A 27,689-nucleotide genomic window follows, 5' to 3' on the forward strand; every position below is an offset into this window, starting at 1 on the left:
GGCTGAAAATTGATGCTGGATAATTTATTTTTCCGTTGGTGTTGACTTCACACGATGAGATTGGCAAGCAGAGATGAATCAGTTTTGTAGGCAATGGTACAGAATTTATAACAGAATCAACAACAAAATCAGTGTAGATGGGGGCCAGGTGTTCAAACTGGCTCATTTTCGGTGAGGCTGCTAATCAGATGGTAAACTGCAGATTCAGCTTTTCAGTTCAGCAAGGCAATATTACTTGTTCCACAAGCCAGAGGCCCTTGTCACATGACTTCCACCTCTCCACCATCTTTGACAAACAATGCTTATCCATCGTCTGGATTCCAAAGACTGTTAAATGTCTCAGCCATTAGGAAGCGAAAAGAAGGTTGCAGTCCCTTTGTCTTAGCAGATGATCCATCCCCTTCTGGCCAGCCGGGATTATTAAATGCAGATGGCTTTTGTATACCTCTCTTTGAAGTTGGGTTGTACAGTCCACAGTTGGTCATTCGTGTCTCCTCAGTGATAACAAGGTGCAAGTTTTCCCAAAACTGACAAGTAGCCTCTTTTGTTCGGAGGTCACAGACAGGCATAGGGTCAGCCATTTTAAAGGTCTTTGTTCAATTTTAAAATTTTGTAAATAAAAATATATTTTCTAAAAATATAAAGTATGAGGTCTTAGTCTTTCACACTCTCCAAATCATACCATCCTGACTTGGGCATTTTGTCATTGTGCAATCACTGGGTCTAAATCCTGAAACTTCCTATCAAACAGAACAGTGGGAGCATCTTCACCAGATAGACTGCAGTGGTTTAAGGTGGTAGCGGTTCAATACCAACTAGGGATGGGAAATAAATTCTGACCTTGCTGGCTAGAATGGCGATGGACAGCCATGGATAGAGTTGCAAAGGAGAGGTGCTGAATTAAGGAGCTGAAAGCACAGGAGCCATCTTATATTTTCCTGAAACATTCCGTTTCTTGTTACAATCTCTGTAGAAACCAATAACTTTGAAAAAGAAATCTGAACTTCCAGTGGCTGAATGGAAGGGTCACGCAGCAAAATTTCAAGTTTGAAGAGCTTTAGTGTAATAAACACGACACTGACTAAACGATACTTCAGTGAGCCACTATAAACTGTAGAAATTTTCCCCTGATTTAACTTCTAAAATGACCAAAAATCACATTCCACCATTATATTTTACTCTGTCCCTTAAGTGGTCACTTCATTCTCCAGGAACCAGTCCAAAGTGATTCTCAGCTCCTAATGGCTAACTTCCATTTTTCTTTTCCAGTTCAGTAACTTCAATCACTGAACTGATTTTCATGGTGAAGGTTAACCTGGAGATCCCTTCCTCTAGCCAAAGCTAGGCGATTCTTCCAGATAGTTTAAATCCTCAGGAACCTGTTCCCTTCAATCCGAGTAAGAGTTCCCATTGCATTCTGCATGGTGAACAATAGAGACTGGCTATCACTATCTCTCCACTCACTCATTCACTCCCTCTCTCATACATAGATTCTTGCAGACTGACCTATTTGCGAGGTTCAGGGATATCTTAAGGAAAACCCTATAACCCAATACTACAAAGGCTTACTTTAGACTCTTACCCTCTCAAAGCCTGTCTCCACCACAATGTGAATCACATGGGCCTTGTATCCAGGTGGAAATGCTAATTTGTTATCTTTTAGCCCATTTCAACTTGAAATTAAATAAACAGTTTAAACTATAACCCTTTACAAACCCTGTCATTCCTAACACCGCCTTGAGAGACTTGGAGGCTAACAGTTTACCCAGTATCATCACAGATGCCCTTGCCACTGTCTGCTGGTGTGACCATCTTCTAAATAAATCATTCTGGACCTCACCATCACCATAGCAACCAAGCCACCCAGGCTTGCTGTTGAGCAGGATTTTGAGCAACACTGACTAAACATTATTTTAGTAGGCAACTTATACTCTGAACTATAGAAAAGATTCCCCCATTTAATTTTTAAAACAGTCAAAAATCCCTCCCCCAGGCCAGTTAGCTCAGAAGAAGGTGCTTAATAGCACCAACAACATGGGTTCAATTTCCATAACAGCCAAGCTAGCTCTTAGGGCCTGCATCTTCTACTTGCCCCATTGTGCTATCAAGGGATCATTGAGCCATGATTAGTAATGCACCTTCAACTGAGGATGCTACATGAAGAGAGAGAGAGAGAGAGAATGACCAGCTCTAAACAAATTATCAGTTGCAATGATCCAGGCTTAGCTGACTCCAGCTGCAATGTCCAAATTCAATATCAAAACATTGTAAACCTCCCTTAGTCCCCATGAGAACATCAGCTTTGCTCAACTCTATGAAAATCTCATCCAAAGCCCCACCACTATGTCCAAGCTTTCATTGAACAGCTTGGGTTGAATGGAACATTGAGGAAAAAACTATATGTTTACATATTTTAAATCAACTCCACCTCTCAATTATTATTTGTACAGTTTCTGTCCAATTGTCAGTGTCTATTTGAAGTTCTACAGGAGGACTGTACCAGACTCATACTCTTCGGAAAGTACGGAGATGAAGGCCTTTGGTGCATTGACATAATGATCTAAGTAACTTTGATTCAAGCTGAAATATTTAAAAATAGCTGATATAGTAATAAACAATCAGAAACTTTGTCAGCCTTTACCTGAACATTAACCTATCTTTTCAAGTGCTGTATATTTCCAGTAACACACTCAAAAGGCTCCTTGAAGCCACATATATTTAGGTGTTTTATCTCAAAGTTCACGTATTTTAATTTTTCTTCCTCTTAGCAGGTATGTCAAATTATTCAGGAAATTTACAAGTAGCACAATAAATTTTTTACATAACATATTGCTCATTCCAGACAGCTAATGCACTGACTGCTAATTTTAAAATCATTTTAGACAAGGTAATCTTACAGCATAGCTGCAGACCTCCCTTCCATCTAGATTCAATGAGGCTGAATTTCTGTAATGTTTCTCCTGCTCGTCGACCATAGCTTTGTCGGAAGACCTATGGAAACCCTGGAAAAATAGCATAAACAGTAATAATAAAGCTTTTCCAGGGTTTCCATGGCTCTTACACCGGCATTGAGACAGAGAAGTGGGAAAACCTGCAAAAACATACCCCACAAACCCAACACAAACACAAAAATTGCTGGTAAAACTCAGCAGGTCTGACAGCATCTGTAGAGAGGAAGACGGAGTTAACGTTTTGAGTCCGTTGGACTCTTCATTAGAACTGAGTCATACAGACTCGAAACGTTAACTCTGTCTTCCTCTCCACAGATGCTGTCAGACCTGCTGAGTTTTTCCAGCAATTTTTGTTTTTGTCTCAGATTTCCAGCATCCGCAGTATTTTGCTTTTATTTTAGCTTTTACCCGCCAAATCCAAGCCTTGCTTTTCATTCTAATCTTGTCGGTTAGTCCAAATTAAATTTGCTATTATTTACACTACATCATACAGATTACATGGAAATTGAAGTGTTCCGACTCAAGTTATTGTACTCCCACCAGCCAACTAGACAGCATCAAAATACAAACAAATCAATGCCGCAGTAAGGTCATCAGGCACTCTATCACAAGAAAAAAAGAAAACAACTTCACGACTGCTTACCTAGACTGACTTGTTGCTGGTCCATCTGATCCTGGTTGAGCTATGTCAGGTGTGAGAACATAAAGGCTATTATTCTTAGGCAAATGAAGAGACCTCAGAATAGTCTACAGATGGGAAGAAAAACAAGTGATCAAATTCAATCTCAAGGATTTAAAACAGATCAAAATAATCAAAGAATAAAGTGACAAAAACAAAAAATCATCATCAATCATGCTTACAATCCAGGAGGCTAAATCCTTGAAACACAATCTAAACAGCACCCAAAATGTCTGGTCACCTTGGTTCTCAACTTAACAACAAGAACACAAACCTCAAACGGTATGGATTCTTGCGATAGAATACATGCATATGAAAATCAATAAAGATATAAATTATTTGTGATGTTTTTGTTCGTGCTACTTCAGTCTTGGTGGTTTGGTCCTAAATAAAGCCCTAGAAAGGATCAAAAGTGGCAGATCTGATAAATGTTGGTCTCTCTCAGTACATCATCAGAGCCATGATTAGCTCTCCAATGAAGTACACAAATGTACTTTACTAATGGAATTTATTTCATATATGTAATGGCAATTACATAAATGCATTACATAGGGATTGTAAGACTAAAAGACCAAGGGCAACCTAATTCACCTTCTACCATCCTGTTACATGATGCAACGACAAGGGAGTCATAGCGTAATCATAGAATTCATTTCCAATCAGTCTACAACAGAACCAATAATGTTGCAAAGATCATCACAATGGTGGACAGCTTTGGAAAACAGAAAATTTTGGAGCCATTTCAAAAATACTCCTGGCAATAAAGTAAACTAAAATACAACAGGCTGCACAAGAAACAAAAATCTTTTATATACAAGATGTTTTACAATTATGTTTCACATTAATAAAACATGATGCAGATGATTCAGCAGCTGCTTAAGAATAATTTGCTTTTGCAGTTACCTCTTCAAAAGCACAATCTAGCAGTACCCTGCTGAATTTAGCAAACAGCAAATGTTAGTAAACTCTACTGTAGCACTGCAGATATACATGCGACCAAGCTCCTTGGGGAAAGAGATGAATTGTTCCAGATTTTGGCCATTTATTTTATGTCTGCCTCAGATGATGGCATTAGATAAGCTTTTTAAAATTCATTCATGGGATGTAAGCATCGCTGACCAGGCCAGCATTTATTACCCATCCCGAGTTCCCGGTTCAGAGGACATTTAGGAGTCAACCACATTGCTGCAGGTCTGCAGTCACATGTAGGCCACAGATAAGGACAGCCGATTTCCTTCTCTAAAGGACATTAGTGAACCAGATGGGTTTTTACAACAATAGGCAATGGTTTCATGGTCATTATTAGACTTTAATTCCAAATACTTAAAGTTGATAAGTCACTAGGACTAGATGAGATGCATCCAAGAATACTAAGGGAAGCAAGAATCAAAATTGCAGAGACACTGGTCATAATCTTCCAATCCTTCTTAGACAGAGGAGTGGTGGCAGAGGACTGGAGGATTACAAATATTACACCCTTCTTCAATAAAAGGTGTATGGTTAAGCCCAGCAATTACAATCTGCTCAGTTTAACTTCAGTGGTGGGGAAGCTTTTAGAAACTATAATTAGGGGCCAAATTAACAGTCTATTGGACAAATGTGGAATAATTAAAGAAAGCCAGCACAGATTTAAGGGCGACTTGCGTTTTAACTAATTTGATTGTGTTTTTTGATGAGCTAACAGAGAAGGTTGATGGGGGCAATGTGGCGTACATGAACTTGCATTCGATAAAATGCCACATAACAAGCTCGTCAGCAAAGTCAGAGCCCATGGAATAAAAGGGGCAGTTGCAGCATGGCTACAAAATTGGCCGAGTGACAGGAAACAAAGTTGGGGCAAGCAGTTGTTTTTCGGACTGGAGGAAGATACAAGGTGGGGTTTCCCATGGGTCAGTATTATAACCCCTACTTTTCTTGATATACATTAATGACCACAGGGCACAATTTCAAAACTTGCAAATGACACAAAACTTGGAGGTATTGGTTTCTTTACTCTTTTGCAGGACATGGGCATCATTGGCTAGCCAGCATTTTTATTGCCCATCCCTAATTACCCTCGAGAAGGTGGCAGTGAACCACTGCCATGAACCACTGCAGTCCATGTGGTGTAGGTACACCCAGTGTTGTTTGGAAGGGAGTTCCAGGATTTTGACCCAGCAACAGTGAAGGAACAGCGATATAGTTCCAAGTCAGGATGGTGTGTGATTTGGAGGGGGACTTGCAGGTGGGGGTGTTCCCATGTATATGCTGCCCTTGTGGTAGAGGTCATGGGTTTGGAAGGGGCTGTCAAAAAAGCCTTGGTGACTTGCTGCAATGCATCTTATAGATGATACGCACTGCTGCCACTGTGCATCAGTGGTGGAGGGAGTGGACGTTGGTGGTGGTGGTGGATGGGGTGCCAAACAAGCAGGCTGCTTTGTCCTGTGTGTGTCAAGCTTCTTGACTGTTGATGGAGCTGCATTCATCCAGGCAAGTGGAGAGTATTCCATCACACTCCTGACTTGTGGCTTGTAGGAGTCTGGAAGCGAGTTACTCAGCACAGAATTCCCAGTCTCTGACCTGCTCTTGTAGTTTTTTTTTATAGGCTGATCCAGCTTCTGGACAATGATAACCGCCAGGATGTTGATGGTGGGGGATTCAGCAATGGCATTGAATGTCAAGGGGAGATGGCTTGGTTCTCTCTTGTTGGAGATGGTCATTGCCTGGCACTTGTGTGACGCAAATGTCACTTGCCACTTATCAGCCCAAGCCTGAATGTTTTCCTGTCTTGCTGCATATGGGCCACGAACGGTGCTCAACATCGATCAATCATCAGCAAACATCCCCACTTCTGACCTTATGATGGAGGGAAGGTCATTGATGAAGCAGTTGAAGGTGGTTGGGCCTGGGACACACCATGGGGAACTCCTGCAGTGATGTCCTGGGGCTGAGATGATTGACCTCCAACAACCACAACCATTTTCCTTTATGCTCGGTATGACTCCAACCAGCAGAGTATTTCCCCAATTCCCAGTGACTCAAGTTTTGCTAGGGCTCCTTGATGCCACACTATCAAATGCTGCCATGATATCAAGGGCAGTCACTCTCACCTCACCTCTGGAGTTCAGCTCTTTTGCCCATGTTTCAACTAAGGCTGCAATGAGGTCAGGAGCCGAGTAACCCTGGCAGAACACAAACTAAGCAAGTTGTTTCTGACTAAGTGCCGCTTGATAACACTGTTGACGACCTCATTCATTACTTTGCGGATGATCGACAGTAGACTAATGGGAGCTAATTGGCTGGGTTGGAGTTGTCCTGCTTTTTGAGGGCAGGACATACCTGGGCAATTTTCCAAATAGTTGGGTAGATGCCAGTGTTGTAGCTGTACTAGAACAGCTTGGCTAGGGATGCAGCTAGTCCTGGAGCACAAGTCTTCAGTACTATTGCTGGAATAGGGCGTGGTGGTGGCATAGTGGCATTGTAACTGGACTGGTAATCCAGAGACCCAGGGTGATAGTCTGGGGATCTGGAGTTTGAATCCCACCACAGCAGATGGTGGAATTTGAATTAAATAAAAATCTGGAATTAAAAATCTAATGGTGATCATTGCCAATTGTCATAAAAACCCATCTGGTTCACTAAAGTCCTTGAGAGAAGGAAATCCTTATCTGGTCTGGCCTATATGTGTGACTCCAGACACTCAGTCTGGCTGACTCTTAACTGCCCTCTAACAAGGGCAATTAGGGATGGGTAATAAATGATGGCCTAGCACATTCCATGAACGAATTAAAAAAAAAAATTGTCAGCACCCTAGCCTTTGCCTTCAGCTGTTTCTTGATATCACGTGGAGTCAAGCAAATTGGCTGAAGACTGGCATCTGTGACGATGGGGACCTCAGAAGGAGGCCAAGATGGATCATCCACTCAGCACTACTGGCTGAAGATTGTTGCAAATGTTTCAGCCTTGTCATTTGTACTAATGTGCCAGGCTCCCCCATCATTGAGGGTGGGGATACTTGTGGAGCCTCCTCCTGCATGGAGTTGCTTAATTTCATCATTCATGACTGGATGCAGTGGGACTGCACAGCTTAAATTTGATTTGTTGGTTGTGATCCGTGGGATTGTTTAGCTCTGTCTATCCAATGCTGATTTCGCTGTTAGGCAGGCAAGTAATCCTGTGTTGTAGCTTCACTAGGTCGACACCTCATTTTTAGTATGCCTGGTGTGGCACCTGGCATGCTCTCTTGCACTCTTCATTGAACCAGAGTTGATCCCCCGGTTTGGTGGTAATGGTAGAATGGGAGATATGCAAGGCCATGAGATTGTGGTTGTACACAATTCTGCTGCTGTTGATGGCTCACAGAACCTCATGATACCCAGTTTTGAATTGCTAAATCTGTTTGAACTCTATCCCATTTAGCACAGTGGTAGTGTCACACAACACAATGGAAGGTATCCTCAATGTTAAGGCAGGACTTCATCCCCACAAGGACTCCTACCAATACTATCATGGATAAATGCACCTGCAATATGTAGAATTGTGAAGGCGAGGTCAAGTAGGTTTTTCCCTCTTAATGGTTCCCTCACCACCTACTACAGACCCAGTCCAGCAGCCACATCCTTTACAGCTCAGCCAGTTTGGTCAATAGTGGTGCTACCGAGCCACTCATGGTGATGGGCATTGAAGTCCCCCATCCAGAGTAGATTCGGTGCCATAACCACCCTCAGTGCTTCCTCCAAGCACTGTTCAACATATAGGAGTACTGATTCATCAGTTGAGGTCAGTGATAGGAGATAATCAGCAGGGGTTTTCCTTGCCCATATATGACCTGATGCCATGAGACTTCATGGGGGGGTCATAGTCATGTTGAGAACTCCCAGGGCAACTCTCTCCCAACTGTATACCATTGTGCCACCACCTCTACTGGGTCTGGCTTGTCAGTGGGGCAGGGTATACCCAGGGATGCTGATGGTTGTACCTGGAACATAGTCCGTAAGGTATGATCTGATAGTATGACTATGTTGAGCCGTTGCTCTTCTAATCTGTGGGACAGCTCTCCCAATTTTTGCACATGCCCCAAGCTGTTAGTAAGGAGGATCAACCGGGTTGGGTTTGCTGTGGTCTTTTCCAGTGCCTAGGTCCGGTATCATTCCTTTCTACAACCTTTACAGTGGTTTGATACAACTGAATGCCTTGATAGGCCATTTCAGAGGGCAGTTAAGAGTCAACCATATTGCTATGGGCCAGACCAGGTAAGGACAGCAGATTTCTTTGATTTCTTTCCTAAAAAGTACATTAGTGAACCAGTTGGGTTTTTATGAAAATCGACAATGATTTCATGATCACTATAACTGAGAATAGCTTTGTAATTCCAAAACGGAATTTAAAATCCACCAGCTGTCATGGTGGGATTTGAACCCATGTCCCTAGATTATTAGTCTGAGCCTCTGGATTACTAGTCCAGTGACATTACCACTACAACATTGCTTCCCCAGGTGAACAATGAAGAGGATAATAAACTTCAAGACAACATAGACAGGCTGGCTCAAGGCACAGACAAATAGCAGATGAAATTTAATGCAAAGAAGTGTAAAGTGATCCATTTTGGTTGGAAAAGCAAAGAGAGGCAATATAAGATAAAGGGTACAATTCTAAAGGGGGTATAGGAGCAGATGACAGGGGATATATATGCACAAATCATTGAAGGTGGCAAGGCCAGTTGGAAAAGCAGCTAGGATCTGGAATGCACTGCATGAGAGTGTGGCGGAGACAGTTTCAATCAAAGCCTTCAAAAGAGAAAATTTGCAGCATTATGGGAAAAAGGCAGGTGTTTGGGGCGGCGAGTTGCCCTTGTAGAAAACTGGCACAGACATGAAGGGTCAAATGGCCTCCTTCTGTATAACCACTCTAGGGTTCAATGACCCAGGATATGTTGCTCAGTTTAAGAACTCTTTCATGTTAGACTTATATGAATACAAAGACAGCACCAACTCCACACGGCTGAAGATAGCAAAGGCGTGGAACGACAGTTTAAGATTCTATCATGCCTTATAAAATCCAAGAGAGGTGAGGTACTTTCACCTTAGCATTATCTGAATTGTCACAAGGTCAAGAGCCAAGTGTGCTAACTTCAGAAGTCAGACTTATCAAAAAGAGAAAATGCAACACAGCCAACCAACTTTAGACTGTTATCAAGTACAGCCAGTTATCAGTGTGAAAAGTGGTACTCTGCAATGGTAGTCAAAGCATATTGGTGCCGATAAAAGTTCAGTAAAACTGGTATGTAAAACTTAGAACATCAGCGACAACTGTGCCATGCAAAAGCTTTTTCTCACTTGAAGATTACAAATAAGAGGCGAGCAACATTACTTCCTGAAAACGTAAACAAATTGGTCTGTATAAGCAACTGGCTAAATCAGGCTTGTCCAAACTTTACGGTTAGGTGGGCAGGGTGTTTGGGGGTGGGGGGGCACATTTCCTTTTTCTTCCTCAAGGGACCAATGAGCAAATTTCAGAAAGATAAGATTTGACAAAACTTTAAACTGAATTTCAAAAAAAGCTGAGGTATTAAGAAAAGAAACAATTGCTGAGTAGTAATATAGCAATGCCAATGCAACAAGTTATTAAGTTAAAAAAAAACCAGAGTAATTAGTAAAAATGACCAGAGCGCGAGAGGGTGAGAGCACATGTACCAGGCTCACTACCAGTCTCAGGGTGCTCACTCACTCACCCTCATAGCGTGTGTGTCGGTACGTGTATGTGCATGTGCACGCATGTTGGTGACAGTAAGTGAGAAACCCTAGAGCAAGAGCAAGACACACTCCCTCCCTCCCACTCCACCACCATGCACTCTCATCCACACTCCCTCCCTCCTACCCCCACATACGCACACACTCACGTGATCTGAAGCTCCATGGGCAGCCCCTCCTCCCCGTTGTCCTGGCACACTACTTCCCCCGGGCTTGCTCCCCTGGGCCCGCACCCCTGGACCCACTCCCCAGCACACTGTCCCCTCCAGCCCGAACTGCTGCTGGTGCTTGCTGCTCCTCCAATCACAGATTGTTTCTCTCCCACATTTGCTGCTAATGGGCTTACTAATAGCAGCAAGCATGCGAGACAAATAGCCTGTGATTGGAAGAACAGCTCCTTGCAGAACCTTCCATTCAAGCTTATCTTTTGACCCATATTTTGAAAACTGGCTCCAGGGGCCGCATCTGGCCCGCGGGCCATACGTTGGAGAAGCCTGGGCTAAATGGTAGCAAAAAACAGAATTGAAGTTCTTTTTGGACTCCTGGGTGCATTTCTTTTGCCTGTATTTATGCAACGCCTAGCAATTTTCTTTTGAATTTGCACTTTTGGATACTTTGGCCAGATCTTCTGGTTAGCAGTGATGCTAGGGCAATCACCGCTGACTGCGAAAACATCTGTGCTCTTACCATTTAGCATTCTTCCGGCCAGAACCTCTAATGCCAGCCACATCAGCGCTGCTTCAGCACAGCTATCCATGAGGAACACCAGTGAAGAGGAGCAGCACAGAGGGCATGCTCCCTTTTTACAACATCAGCTGCTGTATTTAGCTAAGTTTTTAAGGGTTTCAAAGATTTTCAGTGGATGAGTGAGAGGATGGGTGGAGGAGTGAGCCCAAGTCACAGAGCAGTATAAGAGACATTTGTGTAGTGTCTCGATCAGTGCAAATCAGCCTATTGGAAGTTTAAACTTCCGAGGCAATTATAATACTTGTGCGGGTGTCAGAACCTCCACTGGATCCCAACATGCAAGTTCAGTGCATCACCACTCCTGATACCAGACCTGATTCAAAAGTTTTTGACACTGTCTTCACAAATAGGTCAGTTTGAGATTTTGTATATAATGGCATGAAATAATATATGTATCTAACAAAGAAAAGTTGAGTGGCATAGGTACAATAATTGTATCAATTAAACATTCTAATAAAAGTGATTAAAATATTCCAATAGTGATAAATCATAATTAATTCTTTTAATCATGACAGTCCTAAAGAAAACACAGCAAGAAGATTGTGCAAAATGCACCATGGTTAGACATCTGGTCTTTAAGTGGTACTGGGGAGGATGGTGTGAAGCTCATTTGTACTGACGTTTGCAGGGCAGTCCTTTGTCGTGGTGGTACTTGGGTTTAGTCATCGATTTCAGTCGCACTCCGGGTCGGTCCTGGTCTTTTGTAGCATTATGCAGAGACTGCTGGAGTTAAGATTATAAACTATAGACCATTAAAGCCTGTTCCACCATTCATTTAGATTATGGCCAATCTGAACCTCAATTTATCAACCACTGGCCCATATCTTACATACCTAGCAAATCTATTGACCTCAGTCTTGCAAATTTCAACTGACACAGCATTTGGGTAAGTGTGTTCCAGATTTCCACCACCCTTGAGGTGAAAACATGCTTCCTGATTTCACTCCTATATGCTCTAGCTCTAATTTTACAATTATGCCCCCTTGTACTGGATATCCCCACCAGAGGAAATGGTGTCTCTGCATCTATACTTTCTAATCTCTCATTTTAAAGGCCTTCTTAAAATCTCCTCTCAATCTTCTGAACTGAAAAGAATATAAGCCAAGTAATAAAACCCATCCTCAGAATTTACCCTAAGTCCTGGTATCATTCTGGCAAATCAGTGCTGCACCTCCTCCAAGGACAATATATCCCTCCTGAGTTGCAGAATCCAAAACTGAATGCAGTGCTCCAGGTGGAATCTGACTAAAGCTCTGTACAACTGAAGCACATCTTTCTCCCATTTTAAAGGTCAATATTTTATTACCCTTTTCGATTACTTTTTGTACCAGTGCACAAGCTTTTTGTGGATTTGTTTACCTGGACACACAAAATCCCTTTGCTTTTCCTCAGTTCCTGGTTTCCCAATATTTAGAAAATATTCCAATTTGTATTGCTTGGACCCAAAGTAGATGACCTCACATTTTACCACATTGAACTTTGTCTGCCACAGTTTTTACTATTCACTTAACCTGCCAATCTCTTTTTGCAATTTAATACTCCCATCTTCACAATTTATAATGCCCCCTAACAACATTATCTGCCAACTTGAATATACAGCCTCTACGCCTTCATCCAAGTCACTGATGTAATTGGTAAAAAGCTGAAGTCCCGATACAGATTCCTACAGAACACCACTTGTCATAGCTTGTCAAAGTTCCTTTATCCCTACAGTCTCCTAACTCCCAACTAATCAACCCATTTCATTTTTGCTGATAATCTCTTGTGTTGAACCTTGTCAAATTACTTCTGGAAGTCAATATAAATACATCCTCAGACACACTCTTATTCACCATGTTAGTAATCACCTCAGAAATTTCAACTAGATTGATCAGATATGGCATTCCATACCTATATCTATAGATTCTTTTAAATCAGTTTATAGTTGTACACATGCTGTGACACTGTCCCTGATGACAGATTAGAGCAATTGCCCCAATCAGCCGATCAGTCTGTATTTCACTGGTTTTTCCCTCCCTCCTTAAGTTAAGGAGTGACATTAGCGATTTTCCAACCAATTCCTGAATCAAGAATGTTTTAGAGAATTAAAGGCTATGAAACGGAAATTTCTTCATCCATTTCTTTCAATACCCAGGGGTGAAAATCATAAAATCACATTTTCTTCCCGTTTCATTTTTTAAAAAACTTATATTAAATCCAATAACTTCCTCCTTTGGACTTATTTTTTAGGTTCCCTTGTACCACTGGTATTTTTTTCTCATTCTCTGTGAAGACGCGTACCAAATAATCATTTAACAAGTCTTTCATTTCCTTATTGTCCACAGTAGTCTCTTCTGTATCTGACTTGAATGGGCCCACAATCCTCTTAACCCTTTCAATATATTTATAATAATTTTTACAGTTGGTTTTAATATCCCTTGCAAGTTTTTTCATGTCCCTATCATGAAGCTCATTACCTTCTTTCTGCCCCTTGATTGTTTTTATACAGCTCTCTCAGTCCATTGGATTTCCACTTTTCCATGAATTTACAGAAGCCTTTACTTTTAGCTTGATACAGTCTCTTAACTCGTTTGTTGGCTATGGTTGCTTAAATACACAAGCAGAGCTTTTGCCTTTTTGGGATTATTTTTTTTTTAAATTCATACATGGGCTATGGGCATCGCTGCCTAGGCCAGTATTTAGTGCCCATCCATAACTGCCCTTGAGAGGGTGCTGGTGAGCTGCTTTCTTGAACTGCTGCAGTCCATGTACCATAGGTACACCCACAGTGCTGTTAAAGAGGTGGTTGCAGGACATTGACCCAGTGACAGTGAAGGAACGGCGATATAATTCCAAGTCAGGATGAGGAGTGGCTTGGAGGGGGAACTTCGGGTGGTGGTGTTCCCATGTGTCTGTTGTCCTTGTCCTTCTAGATGGTAGTGGTTATGAGTTTGGAAGGTGCTGTCTAAGGAGCCCTGGTGAGTTTCTGCAATGCATCTTGTAGACGGTACGCATTGCTGCCACTGTGTGTCAGTGGTGGAGACAGTGAATGTTTGTGGATGGGGTGCTAATCAAGCGGGCTGCTTCGTCCTGGACGGTGTCAAACGTCTTGAGTGTTGTTGAAGCTGCATTCATCCAGGCAAGTGCAAAGTATTCCATCACACTCCTGACTTGTGCCTTGTAGTTTGTGGACAGGCTTTTGAGAGTCAGGAAGTGAATTACTTGCCACAGGATTCCTACCCTCTGGTCTGCTCCTGTAGCCACAGTATTGAAATGGCTAATCCAGTTCAATTTCTGGTCAATGGTAACCCCCAAGATGTTGATAGTGGGGGATTCAATGATGGTAATGCCATTAAATGTCATGGGCAGATGGTTAGATCCTCTCTTCTTGGAGATGGTCATTGCCTGGCACTTGTATGGCACAAATATTACTTGCCACTTGTCAGCCCAAGCCTGGCTATTGTCCAGGTCTTGCTGCATTTCGACATGGACTGCTTCAGTACCTGAGTTGCTGCAAATGGTGCTGAATATTATGCAATCATCAGTGAACATCCCCGCTTGTGACCTTATGGTGGAAAGGTGGTCATTGATGAAGCAACTGAATATGGTTGGACCTAGAACGCTACCCTAAGGAACTCCTACAGTGATGTCCTGGAACTGAGGTGATTGACCTCCAACAAGCATAACCATCTTTGTGCTAGGTACAACTCCAACTGGCAAAGAGTTTTCCCAGATTCCCATAGATCCAGTTTTGCTAGGGTTCCTTGAATGCACAAATGCTGCCTTGATGTCAAGGGCAGTCACTCTTCCCTCGCCTCCAGAGTTCTGTTCTTTTATCCATGTTTGAACCAAGGCTGTATGATGCATGCGTTGCAGTGCTGATTTGTGACTTTCTAAAGAGTTTCTGTGGACAGTGAATTTGGTTTTTTGAGATTGTTCTCAGGATATATATTAACATTTTTTCGGGTGGTGTGAGCATCGCTAGCAAAACCAGCATTCATTGCCCATCCCTAAATGCCCTGAGAGGGTGGAATGAAAGCAGTCCATCTGATGTAAGTACACCCACAGTGCTGTTAGGGAGGGAATTCCAGGTTTTTGACCCAGCAACAATGAAGGAATAATGATATAGTTCCAAGTCAGGATGTTGTGCAGCTTGGAGGGGAACTTGCCGGTGGTGATGTTCCCATGCATCTACTGCCTTTTTTCCTTTTAGGCAATAGAGGTCCAGAGTTTGGAAGTTGCTAGCAAAGGAGCCTTGGTGAGTTGCTGCAGTGCATCGTGTAGATTGTACACACTGCTGCAACTCCGTCTAAGTGGTGGAGGGAGTGGATGTTGAAGGTTTTTAAATTTTAATGTTTACCTCTGTCGCTCTCTTTCCATGCCTTTGTGTCTCCTCCATGCAGCCATAAAAATTTTTAACATTCTAATTACAATAAACATAGGCAAGGAAATCAGACACAAAGGTAACGGACTGAAGAAACCACACTGCCAACTTCAGCTGCCTGATTCCATCCAGAGGTAGGATGAACGGACAGGGAGTGAGCCTAGGATTATTCCCAGCTTCTCACATTCTTACTGTGCAAATTAAATCTTTACAAACCCATTGCAGCCCCAGTTATCTTCATCCACCGGCGAGACAAACAGGGAGTCGGGTAAGGGAGGCATGGGGCAATGGTGCTGGAGTAACGGGGCTGGAGAAAGGGGCGTGGGTAAGAAGGCAGGGGCAATGTTGTGGCAGTAAGAGGACTGGGGAAAGGAGGCATGGGTAAGAAGGTGTGGGTAAGGAGGCAGGTGCAATGATGTGGGGGTAAGGGGACAGGGTAAGGGGCTGGGGAAATGGGGCAAGAGGAAGGAGGCAGGGGTAAGAAGGAGGTATAAACAGACTGAGGTAAGGAGGTGGGGTAAGATGGCTGTGTATGGGGGCTGGGACAAAGTGGAGGTGTAAGGGAGCTGGGGAAAGGAAAGGAAAGGAGGAATAAGGAGACGGAGGTAAGAAGGCTGGTGTATGGCGGCTGGGTTAAATGGACTGGTGTAATGCAATTAGGTTAGGAGGCTGGTGGAGCAGGATAAGGGTCAACGAGCTGAAGTAAGAGGGTTGGGGGCTGGTGTTTGCCCAAATGTGTCTGTCTGTGCTGGAGTTTAATGTTTTTGAGAGTGTGTTTCTCATCTATGTTATTGTTACCTCTAGACAACCACAATGAACCCCTGACTGCCATCCCCCTTTCCAATCTTGGTGAACCTGAGATTGTCCAAAACTCTACTGCCCGTGTCCTAACTCATGCCAAGTTCCTTTCCGCTGTCATCCCCATGCTTGCTGACCTACACTGACAAGCAACATCTCCAGTTTAAAACTTTCATCTTTTTTTTCCAATTCTCCAGGGCCACGCCCCTCCCTAGCTCTGTAATCTCCTCCAGCCCCACAGCTCTCCAAGATTTCTAATTCTGCACTCTTGAACATTCCCAATCATAATCATGCCTCCATTGGTGGCCGTGTCTTCAGCTGCCTGGGCCCTAAGCTCTGGAATTCCCTCCCTCTACCTCTCCAGGTCTCTACCTCACTTTCCTCCTTTAAAATGCATCTCTTTGACCAAGCTTTTGGTCACCTGACCTCATATTAAAGATACTTTATAAATATGTTGTTGGTACTGTTCCGATTTACAAAAATGCTCTACAGATCATTTATTGGATTGTTTCTTGTTAGTGAATATGCAGAGAGGGTTAAAATTAACTTTTGCTGCTGTTTCTGATCACTCCCACCCACATCTCCTTTTCACACCCCAGCCCCAATTCACTTACAACCACATTTCAAAATCCCAACTATCTAGCCTTTGACCCTCTGTTCACCATAACATTTCTGCAGTTCCTGTTGTGCTCAAATACACCCTCACCTCCACTTTTAATGCCCTGGTCCCCAGTAAAACCATGAATCTTTCTCACTATGGCTGTTCCCTCTGGAATGGTGCTCTTCACCACTCCTTTAAGGTCAAGGGATGGAGATTTGAAAGGATTTTGCGGACAACTGGTTTAGCCACTGCTGGACCACATAAAACACTATTGGGTCCTGCTGTCGTCTGCTAAACTATTCACTATTTCAGGATCATCCTGGGTTGCAATAAAGCTGCCATCATCACCCGTCCATCAGCAAACCAACCCTTGGGCCCATCACACTTGCAAACTACTGCCCCATCTCCAACTTCTCTTTCCTCTCCACAGTCCTTGAATGTGCAAGTCAATGCCTAAATCTGTTCCCATCTTTCCCAGGACTCATGTTTGAATCCCTCCCTCTGCCACTGTACCAAAACAGCTCTTATCAAGAAGGCAGCTCATCACTACCTTCTCAAGGGCAGGCAATCAGGGATGGGCAATAAATGCTGGCCTAGCCAGCGACGCCAACATCCCATCAGAGTAAATATAAAATATCAAAGTCACAGATGACTTCCGATGTGACCCTGATAAAGATAGACTTTCCCTCCTCATCCTTCTTGATCAATCTGCAGCCTTTGACATGTTAACCACACCATCCTCTTCCAAACCCTCTCCACTGTCATCCAGCTGGGTGGGACTGCTCTCATCTGGTTCCATTCTTACCTATATAATCATAGCCAGAGAATCACTTGCAATGGCTTCTCTTCCTGCTCCCGCACTGTTACCTCTGGTGTCCCCCGAGAATCTATCCTTGGTCCCATCCTACTTCTCATCTACAGGCCACCCCTCAGTGACATCAGCCGTAAGCAGTGTTAGTTTCCGCGTGTGCACTGTACCCAGCTTTACATCACCACCACCTCTCTCAACTCCTCCACTGTTGATAAATTATCAGACTGCTTATCCGACATACAGGATGATCAGGAATTTCCTCCAATTAAATAATGCGAAAACTGAAGCCATTGTTTTCAGTACCACTCCAAACTCTGTTCCCTAGCTACTGACTCCATCAAACTCCCTGGCAACAGCCTGAGATTAAACCAATCCATTCGCAACCCTGATGTCACATTTGTTCCCAAGGTGAGCTTCTGACCTCCTATTCACACCATCACTAAGACAACCTATTTCCACCTCCATAACATCGCTCAACTTCGCTCCATCTCAGCTCATCTGCTGAAGTTCTCAATTAAGTTTTGTTACCTCGAGACTTGATTAGTTGGGCCAAATGGCCTGTTTCTGTGCTGTATGTATCTATTGTGTATAGGGGTTGGTTCTGGGACTGTGTACGATATTTTAAAAATTGGTGATATCAAGTCACTGGTGTGTTTACATCTCTCCTGTTTCCCTTCTAAAGTCAGTGGAATTAAAAATGGGGAGATGTAAAATAGCGGCTGATACGGATATTATGTGCATGAGTTCTGTTTCCTGCAGGTCACACAGAAACGTTGTTTGTTTTGGTGTAAAATGCCCTTGTTTGGCTGTGTGTCCCACCCTCAGCTCCTGCACAGTGACTGACACAGACACAACAGACACTCCGCTCGTGGTCTGCAGTCACTGCTCAATCAAAGTGATTGGAACTGATTTTCACAGGAAGGAGTCAAGTTCCACAATTTAAACAAATCCATTCCAAGTAAACATCTGTACTGATATCTCTATTTCCTCCTCACTGGTCAGTCTGAATCCTTCTGTTACTGGCACCCAGCTGCTCCTGCTAGCTCAATATCTCCATTCCAACGCCACCCCTACCCATTCCCAGTCACTGATCCCATCCCACCAACCTCTCCATCTCCATCCAGAATCGTTAAACCCAACCCACCAACCTCCCTCTCCCACCCACTCCTGATCCTGAGCTCTCTCCCCAAACCCTCTCCCCCAACATCCTGAACTCTCTATTCCTTCGAAATAAAGTAAATGAGCTTGTGGCACAGATTGAAATTGGCAGGTATGATGTGGTGGGCGTCACGGAGACATGGCTGCAAGGGGATCAGGACTGGGGGCTAAATTTCCAAGGATATACATCCTATCAAAAAGATAGGCAGGTTGGCAGAGGGGGGTGGGGTTGCTTTGTTAGTAAGAAATGAAATTAAATCGATAGCAAGAAATGACATTGGGTTAGATGATGTAGAATCTGTGTGGGTAGAGTTGAGGAACCGCAAAGGTAAAAAAACCATAACGGGAGTTATGTACAGGCCTCCGAACAGTAGTCAGGATGTGGGGCACAAGATACACCAGGAGATAGAAAAGGTGTGTAAGAAAGGCAAGATTACAGTGATCATGGGGGATTTCAATATGCAGGTAGACTGGGAAAATCAGGTTGGTAATAGATCCCAAGAAAAGGAATTTGTAGAATGTCTACAAGATGGCTTTTTGGAGCAGCTTGTGGTGCAGCCCACTAGGGGAAAAGGCAATTCTAGATTTAATGATGTGTAATGAGGCAGAATTGATAAGGGAGCTTAAGGTGAAGGAACCCTTAGGAGGAAGTGACCATAATATGATAGAATTTACCCTGCAATTTGAGAGGAAAAAGCTGGAATCAGATGTAACGGTATTACAGTTGAATAAAGGCAACTACAGAGGCATGAGGGAGGAGCTGGCCAGAATTGACTGGGAGATGAGCCTAGCAGGAAAGACAGTGGAACAGCAATGGCAGGAGTTTCTGGGAGTAATTTGGGAGACAAAGCAAAAATTCATCCCTAGGAAGAAGAAGCATACTAAGGGGAGGACGAGGCAACCATGGCTGACAAGGGAAGTCAGGGACAGCATAAAAGCTAAAGGGACAGCATACAATGCGGCGAAGAGCAGTGGGAAACCAGGGGATTGGGAAGCCTACAAAGACCAACAGAGGACAACTAAAAAAGAAATAAGGAGGGAGAAGATTAAAAATGAGGGTAAACTAGCCAGTAATATAAAAGAAGATTGGAAGAGTTTTTTTAGATATATAAAGGGTAGGAGAGAGACAAAAGTGGACATTGGGCCGCTGGAAAATGATGCTGGAGTAGTAATGGGGAACAAAGAAATGGCAGAGGAACTGAATAGGTACTTTGCGTCAGTCTTCACGGTGGAAGACATGAGTAACATCCCCAAAGTTCAAAAGAGCTGGGGGGCAGAGGTGAGTAGGGTGGCCATTACCAAGGAGAAGGTGCTAGGAAAACTGAAAGGTCTGAAGGTGGATAAATCACCTGGACCAGATGGATTACACCCCAGAGTTCTGAAGGAGATAGCTGAATAGATAGTGGAGGCGTTAGTGGTGATCTTTCAGGAATCACTGGAGTCAGGGAGGGTCCCAGAGGACTGGAAAATCACTAATGTAACCCCCCTGTTTAAGAAGGGAGTGAGGCAAAAGAGAGGAAATTACAGGCCGATTAGCCTGACCTCGGTCGTTGGTAAGATTTGAGTCCATTATTAAGGATGAGATTTCAGAATACTTGGAAGTGCATGGTAAAATAGGGCAAAGTCAGCATGGTTTCATCAAGGGAGGTCATGCCTGACAACTCTGTTAGAATTCTTTGAGGAGGTTAACGAGTAGGTTAGAAAAAGGAGAGCCAATGGATGTTATCTACTTGGACTTCCAGAAGGCCTTTGAAAAGGTGCCACACAGGAGGCTGCTCAGTAAGATAAGAGCCCATGGTGTTAGGGGCAAGGTACTAGCATGGATAGAAGATTGGCTGTCTGGCAGGAGGCAGAGAGTGGGGATAAGGGGTTCCTTCTCAGGATGGTGGCCAGTGACTAGTGGAGTTCCGCAGGGGTCAGTGTTGGGACCACAACTTTTCACTTTATACATTAATGATCTAGATGAAGGAACTGAGGGAATCCTGGCTAAGTGTGCAGATGAAACAAAGGTAGGTGGAGGGACAGGTAGTATTGAGGAGGCAGGGAGGCTGCAGAAGGATTTGGACAGGTTAGGAGAATAGGCAAAGAAGTGGCAGATGGAATACACCTTGGGGAAGTGTGAGGTCATGCACTTTGGTAGGAAGAATAGAGGGATGGACTATTTTTTAAATGGGGAGAGATTTCAGAAATCTGGAGTGCAAATGGACTTGGGAGTCCAAGTCCAGAATTCTCTTAAGGTTAACTTGCAGGTTGAGTTGGTAGTTAGGAAAGCAAATGCAATGTTGCCATTTATTTCGAGAGGACTAGAATATAAAAGCAGGGATGTGTTGCTGAGGCTTTATAAGGTTCTGGTCAGACCACATTTAGAACATTGTGAGCAATTTTGGGCCCCGTATCTCAGGAAGGATGTGCTGGCCCTGGAGAGGGTCCAGAGGAAGTTCACAAGAACGATCCCAGGGGTGAAAGGCTTAACATATGAGGAATGTTTGGGGACTCTGGGTCTATACTCGATGGAGTTTAGAAGTATGAGGGGGGATCTGATTGAAACTTACAGAATACTGAAAGGCCTGGATATAGTGGACGTGGGGAAGATGTTTCCATTAGTAGGAGAGACTAGGACCCGAGGGCACAGCCTCAGAGTAAGACCATAAGACATAGGAGCAGAAATTAGGCCATTCGGCCCATCGAGTCTGTTCCTCCATTCAATAATGGCTGATAAGTTTCTCAACCCCATTCTCCCACCTTCTCCCCGTAACCTCTGAAAAGTAAAGGGAAGTAAAGGGAAGACCTTTTAGAACAGAGATGAAGAGAAACTTCTTTAGCCAGAGAGTGGTGAATCTATGGAATTCATTGCCACAGAAGGCTGTGGAGACCAGGTCATTGAGTGTATTTAAGACCGAGATAGATAGATTCTTGATTGGTAAGGGGATCAAAGATTACGGGGAGAAGGCAGGAGAATGGGGTTGAAAAACTTATCAGCCATGATTGAATGGCGAAGCAGACTCAATGGGTCGAATGGCCTAATTTCTGCTCCTATGTCTTATGGTCTAAAAGGTAGTTCAGTCATCACATTTTAAACAGGCTTATATAGGTCAAAAAGCAAGAACCATTGACCATTTGCAGTTGAAGTGCCTTAAGTGCACCATATATTTCACGCAGATGCAGCTGTGCTTGCTCACTATAAATATCCTGCTTAGGAGGAACCTTTGATTGCATAGGCTGAGCTCATCAAGAAAAATATTTTATTTTTGTCAAAGTGTGTACAATTCCTGGACTTGCAGAAGAGTGTTTGGGCTGTGAAACTCTCAATCATTTCTTTAGCTAATACAATTCAAAAAATATATTTTCCATCTGAAATTTTTGAAGTGCAGAAAGATAATGACAGATTCTGCACGTGCAGAGAACATTTACAAAGCAAGAAGGTGTTGATATTTTGCAAGTGACATCATTCATACACAAGTATTTGCATTATCATTATTTGACTAAATGATTGCTTCTATGGAAGAATTCTCAAAGATGGAATAGGGATGAAAATATGGTTAAAACTCTGCAGTACTGTGGCACAGTAACTTTTTCATTATCAAACTACAATTATCTCAGATCACAAAGATAAACATAAAACTCTGCTGGATGCAGCATCTTGACTACTAGTAATCAATGAAGTAATCCAATTTTTAAAAAGTATCTCAGGCAATACTGATATGCATTTTACATATGTTATAAACCTAATAACCTGTCAAGTATTGGTAAATAGCTGCTATCTACTGAGACACTGGGCAATTTCTTTCAACTTCTCTTTAAGGCAAGGTACTGTATTTAAAGGGAATAAAATAAGTTACTTTAGTTACCATCTGGAAATCAAATCAAACAAGTTTAAATGACAACATAAACTTACACTGTCGCTTACATCAGCTGACTTCCAACCTTTCAACTGCATTTGAGATATAGGAATTTGTAGCTCATTTTCTAAAATTTGCTTGATAGCACCTGTAAGATTAAAAAACTTTATTAATTCTATATTAATTCCAGCAAATATACTAAGTATCATGGTAATATTACAACTATTTAAACAAAGCTCTCCTCACCATCCATACACATTATATACATACAGTACTTCCTACTTAGTATTGTTATCAAACAAGACTCAAAATTTCCAATGAACATCGATTATGGTTTCTGCAGCAGTTGGACTGAGGTATGGAGAGAGATGGGAGATGTTATGGAGGTAGAAGGTTGTGGCACTTGACGATAAGAAATCGAAAACTCAGTTCTGTCTCCAAAATTGAGCTATCTGGTTCAGCCTGAAACAGACTGAAGAAGGGGGATAGACCTGGGTCCAACGTGACAGTTTCTATCTTCCCACTGTTTGGCTCGAAATTATAGCTTATGCAAGATTAGATTTTGGACAAAACAGATCGACAACAATGTGGCAGTTGAGAGGTAGCTTTGGGGTGTCATCAGCTAACTGCAGAAGCTGACCTTGTACCTACAAAGATGTTATAAAGCAGAAGCATTCAGAGGAGTAAGAGGAGTTTGCCAAAGATGGTTCCTTGGGGAACTCCTGAGGGACTGGTGCACAGCTTGGAAGAGAAACAAGGGTGACAAATAGGAGATCCAAGAACTGGTCTAAGGGAGACAGTTCCACTGAGTTGGATAACAGCTTAGTGATTTTCAGAAAGCTGGTGTGGCTAAACATGTTAAAAGCTGCTGAGAGGTTGGTATTTACGATGAAAGAGAATTCACCATAATTTCAGAATGTTGTTCTTTACTTTGGTTAAGTTTTTCTGGACACTAACTCCTGACGCCAAACAGGAATAGTTGCGCATGCCCACTCGCTCCACTGGAGCTGGTGCCATTTCTCCCATTGCTGGTACCATTGTTGTGTGCCTATTATTTGCCTACTGCATGCCACCCCTCTCCCAGGTCCTTGATGCATCGTGCTCGCAACTAAACAAATGTTCTTTTATTTTGGTGACAAAGTAATCCGAGTTATTTTCACTTGTTAAGAGGCAATGGTGAAGAAAAGGGGCAGGAGAGTTAAGCCCAATGAGATGATTGATAATTGATTTTTTTGAGGGGGGGGCACAGGGGTAAGACAGGTTGGGGGGAATGCAGGGCTGAAATAGTAGCAGTGTCCTTCTTTAACATAAATAAAAGAAATACAACTTGTATTCTAAATTCTAATACATTACAAAAGGGGAAAAGAAAAAAAGAAAAAACCTCACCAAATTGAATTTGGAAAGATTCATTTTTCGCACATATAACTTGCTGCAAAAATACTCTGGCTAGAAACATCTTAGAAAAACTTGTGTCTTAATTACATTTCATACCATTTCAAGCAGTTACTCTCGTTGATCAAAATAGTTTTCCTGTTGTTAGTCCCATCAATGCTTCTTTAATGTTGGAAAAATGATTCGGGAGGAAGTGGAGCTTAAGCTCAGCAAGTCTAAGCACATCATCTGGGAGCTGTAAACACAGATGTATGCTGGCAGATCAAATCTGCTACCTTCTTATATCTTTTCAGTTGGCAGTGTGATATTTCAATGAACTTCCATAAAATCAAGACGTGGACTTCAGACAGAAGTTGTCATACAACATGTTATTGTATAGCAAGAGCTTGATTCTTTGTTGTAAATATTTAAATTTTATTTGCATCTTTAAAATGTTAAATCTTTACGTCCAGCTCAAAGTGACACTGAAGAGGGTTTTCAGAAAATGTTTGAAATGATTTATTTTTGAATGTATAAAAGAGGACAAGAAAGACCATCAAACTTGTTGTAAACGATCATGGTGCAACTTCTGCACACTATTCAAAAACCCCCTCCACTCAAACCCAAGCAAACTCCTGAGAGATGAAAAAGCCTTAGGACAAACTTTGAAATTCCTTATTGCCCTTCAAAACTGACCAAATAAGGTCCAAGAAACTGTTGACTAGGAGATTGATGACTGGAACATCATTTTATCTTCCATATGCAGTTGTGTGTGCTACATTCAGAAACCTGGCTAATTCTCTTTTGAATATTTGGAGCAGATAATTAATACACATGCTGCAACATGTTCCAAAAGTTGATGATCCTCTGCAAAAAGTATCGCCCAACCCCTAACCTAGTTCTATATTATGTAGCTTATAGTTATGCCGCCTCGTCCTCCCCAACCTACTTATCTCAAATAGCCTATTAAGATGGGCCGTGTCTACGCCTTTTGTTATTTTAAATTAAAGAAAGTCTGATTGAAGTTGAGAAAAAAAAATTACTGGCCTCACATTTTCCTTTCTACCTCATTCAAACATCATGCTCACCTATCACATCTATCCTCATTGGCCTACATTGGCTACCTGTCTCCCAGCGCATTAAATTTTAAATCTTCATCCTCACCATCAAGTACTTTCATGGCCTTGTCCTTCCCTAGTTCTGCAATCTCCTCGGGCCCCAATTTCTCTCCCACAGGCTTCTGCTCTCTATCCAATCTTTATTATCCGCTGCCCCGCTTTCTCAGTGCTTCAAAATACTCAGCATTTCCCACCTACCACTCTCCACTTCTTTAATCACCTTTAAAGTCAGAGCTTAAAGGCGGATTGATTTACTAAGTTGCCAACTAATCAGTCAAGATGTTGTTAGGTGAGGAAACTTGAAGTGGAAAGTATTGGTTAGTTTCACATTGCACATCAGAAATTACGATTGCTTTGTATCCATAACAAGGTGTTATGTCTGAGAGCGACAGACCTACTGATTTTACAAAACACCAATTTATCCACTGTGGCATTGCAGAAGGAGAAATCAAGACCAACTGCATTCGTCAAGTGAAATGGAGTGAAAGGGTAGAATAATTAGACTGAAATACAATAATAATTAATGCCCGATTTTGAAACAAAACTCCTTATTCTTATATAATATGCTTTTATTTTATTTCAATAGTTAAATAGAAAACTGGCAGCAATTTGGAAAGCTGAAAGTAGAGATGGCTAGAGCTTAGGAACTTTTCTGCAGTACAGGCTGAGAAGCCAAGAGAAAAAAAACAAAGGGGCTGTTCTTCGACCATCTAGGTGAATGGCAAAGTTACAGGTAACTACATTGGTAGTTCCCATTTACAACAACCTGCACGTATATATCAACCTTCATTTTGGAAATATTACAAGACACTTCACAAAGGCAAAATCATACCAAAATGAATGCTGAGCAAAAAGAGAAGATATTCCAAGTGTAACCAAAAGGTAGGAATGTAGGAAATATGATGAGTACGCCATTTGGCCCCTTGAGCCTGCTCCGCCAATCAACTTGATCATGGTTGATGATCTAACTCAACACCATTTTCCTACATTATTCCCATATCCTTTGATATCTTTACTATTAAGATAATATTTAAGATAGATCAAAGACTAATTCAAAAGGAGTACCTTAAAAGTTGAAGAAAGAGGGAGAGAGAAGCAGATGATTTTAGGAAAGGAATTCCAACCGCCGGGGCCTCAGTAATCGAGACCGCAGCTGACAATGGTGGGGTAAAAGAGGGGATGAACTGATACATGAAGGGCAGAATCAGTGGAAAGGAGAACTCGGCGGGGGTTGGAAGTTGTAGGGTCACAGAAGATTACAAAAATGGGTAGAGACTAGGCCACCAAGTGACTTAAACAAAAGATGAGAATTTTTTAATAGATTTTTTCAGGGGGTGGGGGGCAGGGGACAACTTAGGTCAGTAAGGACAAGAGTAAGGGGTGAGTGGGACAGCAACGGAGGTTCGAAGAGTCAGTTTGCGAAAAGCAGTGGATAGGCCCGAAAAGAAAAGACATGCAATAACCAATGGATGTCTCAAAATGCTTTAGAGCCTACGAGGAATTTTGAAGTGGAGTCACTACACTTGGTAGCCAATTTTGCACATCGCAAATCCCCACAAACATCAATGTGATAATGACAAGATAAGCTGTTTTTGGGATGTTGATTGAGGGATAAATATTGCCAGGATACCATGGGTAACTCCCTGCTCTTCTTTGAAACTGTGCCATGGGACCTCTTCATATGCACCAGAGCAGGCATATAGGACCTCGGTTTAACATCTCTTCCTCCCTCAGTACTACACTGGAGTGTCAGTCTTGATTTTTGTGCTCAAGTCCTGGAGTGGGGCTTGGCTTATCATAAGAGCATTGGAACAATCAAGAATGGAGGTGACATAATCTCAGATGGAAGTTTCATCACTAAATAGGCTGATGCAGGGGGTGCATGATGGAAATGCTAAGGCTTCAGATTGTGAACAAATAGGATGTAAACAGTCAGCCTCAACAAGAGCCACTGATAGGCAGGGTAATGAAATCAGCAGGAAGTGTATGAGTTTTGTGGCATGCTGAAGGTGGTAGAAATTACGACTCATCCAAGACAGGAAATCAGACGAGCAATCTGACAGCAGAGGGGCAGAGAAGGCAGCGATGGAAAAGTTGAGCTGGATGTCATTAGCATGCAGGTAGAAGCTAAACCATGTTTTCAAATCATGTCACCATGAGGCAGTAGGTAGCTAAAGACCAAGAAGGGGCCTTATGGGCATGGAGAACAGGAAAGCATCAAAGGTAACTGAGTGGGTGATCGCAGAATAGTGATAACAAAATCCATAGGTTTCTGACACACTCTCTTGATACTCACTAGCGATGCGAGGAAAAGGAAAAAATGGAGATATCAGGATACACACAGTTGTGAAAGGGAGTTAACTTTAAGTGAAGAGGAAGAAAAGGATGGGTTAAGGCGAAAGATAAGGCACAGGAATAAGGGCAGCAATTGGATGAAGGCGAGAGAATGAAGCTTAGACATGGAGAAAGGTAAGAAAGGGAAAGGATGAGGGAAAAAAAGGAAATTGAAGATATCAGGGTTAAAA

The 27,689-nt window shown here is 42.6% G+C and overlaps 1 protein-coding gene across 3 annotated transcripts in view; it reads right to left on the minus strand.

The window, feature by feature from the left end:
• The window catches only part of faf1 (Fas (TNFRSF6) associated factor 1), a 386,266-nt gene that overhangs the window by 311,215 nt on the left and 47,362 nt on the right, over positions 1 to 27,689 (minus strand). For 2 of the 3 annotated variants that reach the window (XM_041208632.1, XM_041208630.1), the window contains exons 5-6: positions 22,732 to 22,823; positions 3,595 to 3,698 (exon numbers count right to left, since the gene is read on the minus strand). In XM_041208632.1, the coding sequence (XP_041064566.1) occupies positions 3,595 to 3,698; positions 22,732 to 22,823 (196 nt within the window). The remainder of the gene's footprint in view (positions 1 to 3,594; positions 3,699 to 22,731; positions 22,824 to 27,689) is intronic. The other variant, XM_041208631.1, reaches the window with a different exon arrangement.

This window comes from Carcharodon carcharias, chromosome 16, assembly GCF_017639515.1.
Source record: "Carcharodon carcharias isolate sCarCar2 chromosome 16, sCarCar2.pri, whole genome shotgun sequence".
NCBI classification, from domain to species: Eukaryota; Metazoa; Chordata; class Chondrichthyes; order Lamniformes; family Lamnidae; genus Carcharodon; species Carcharodon carcharias.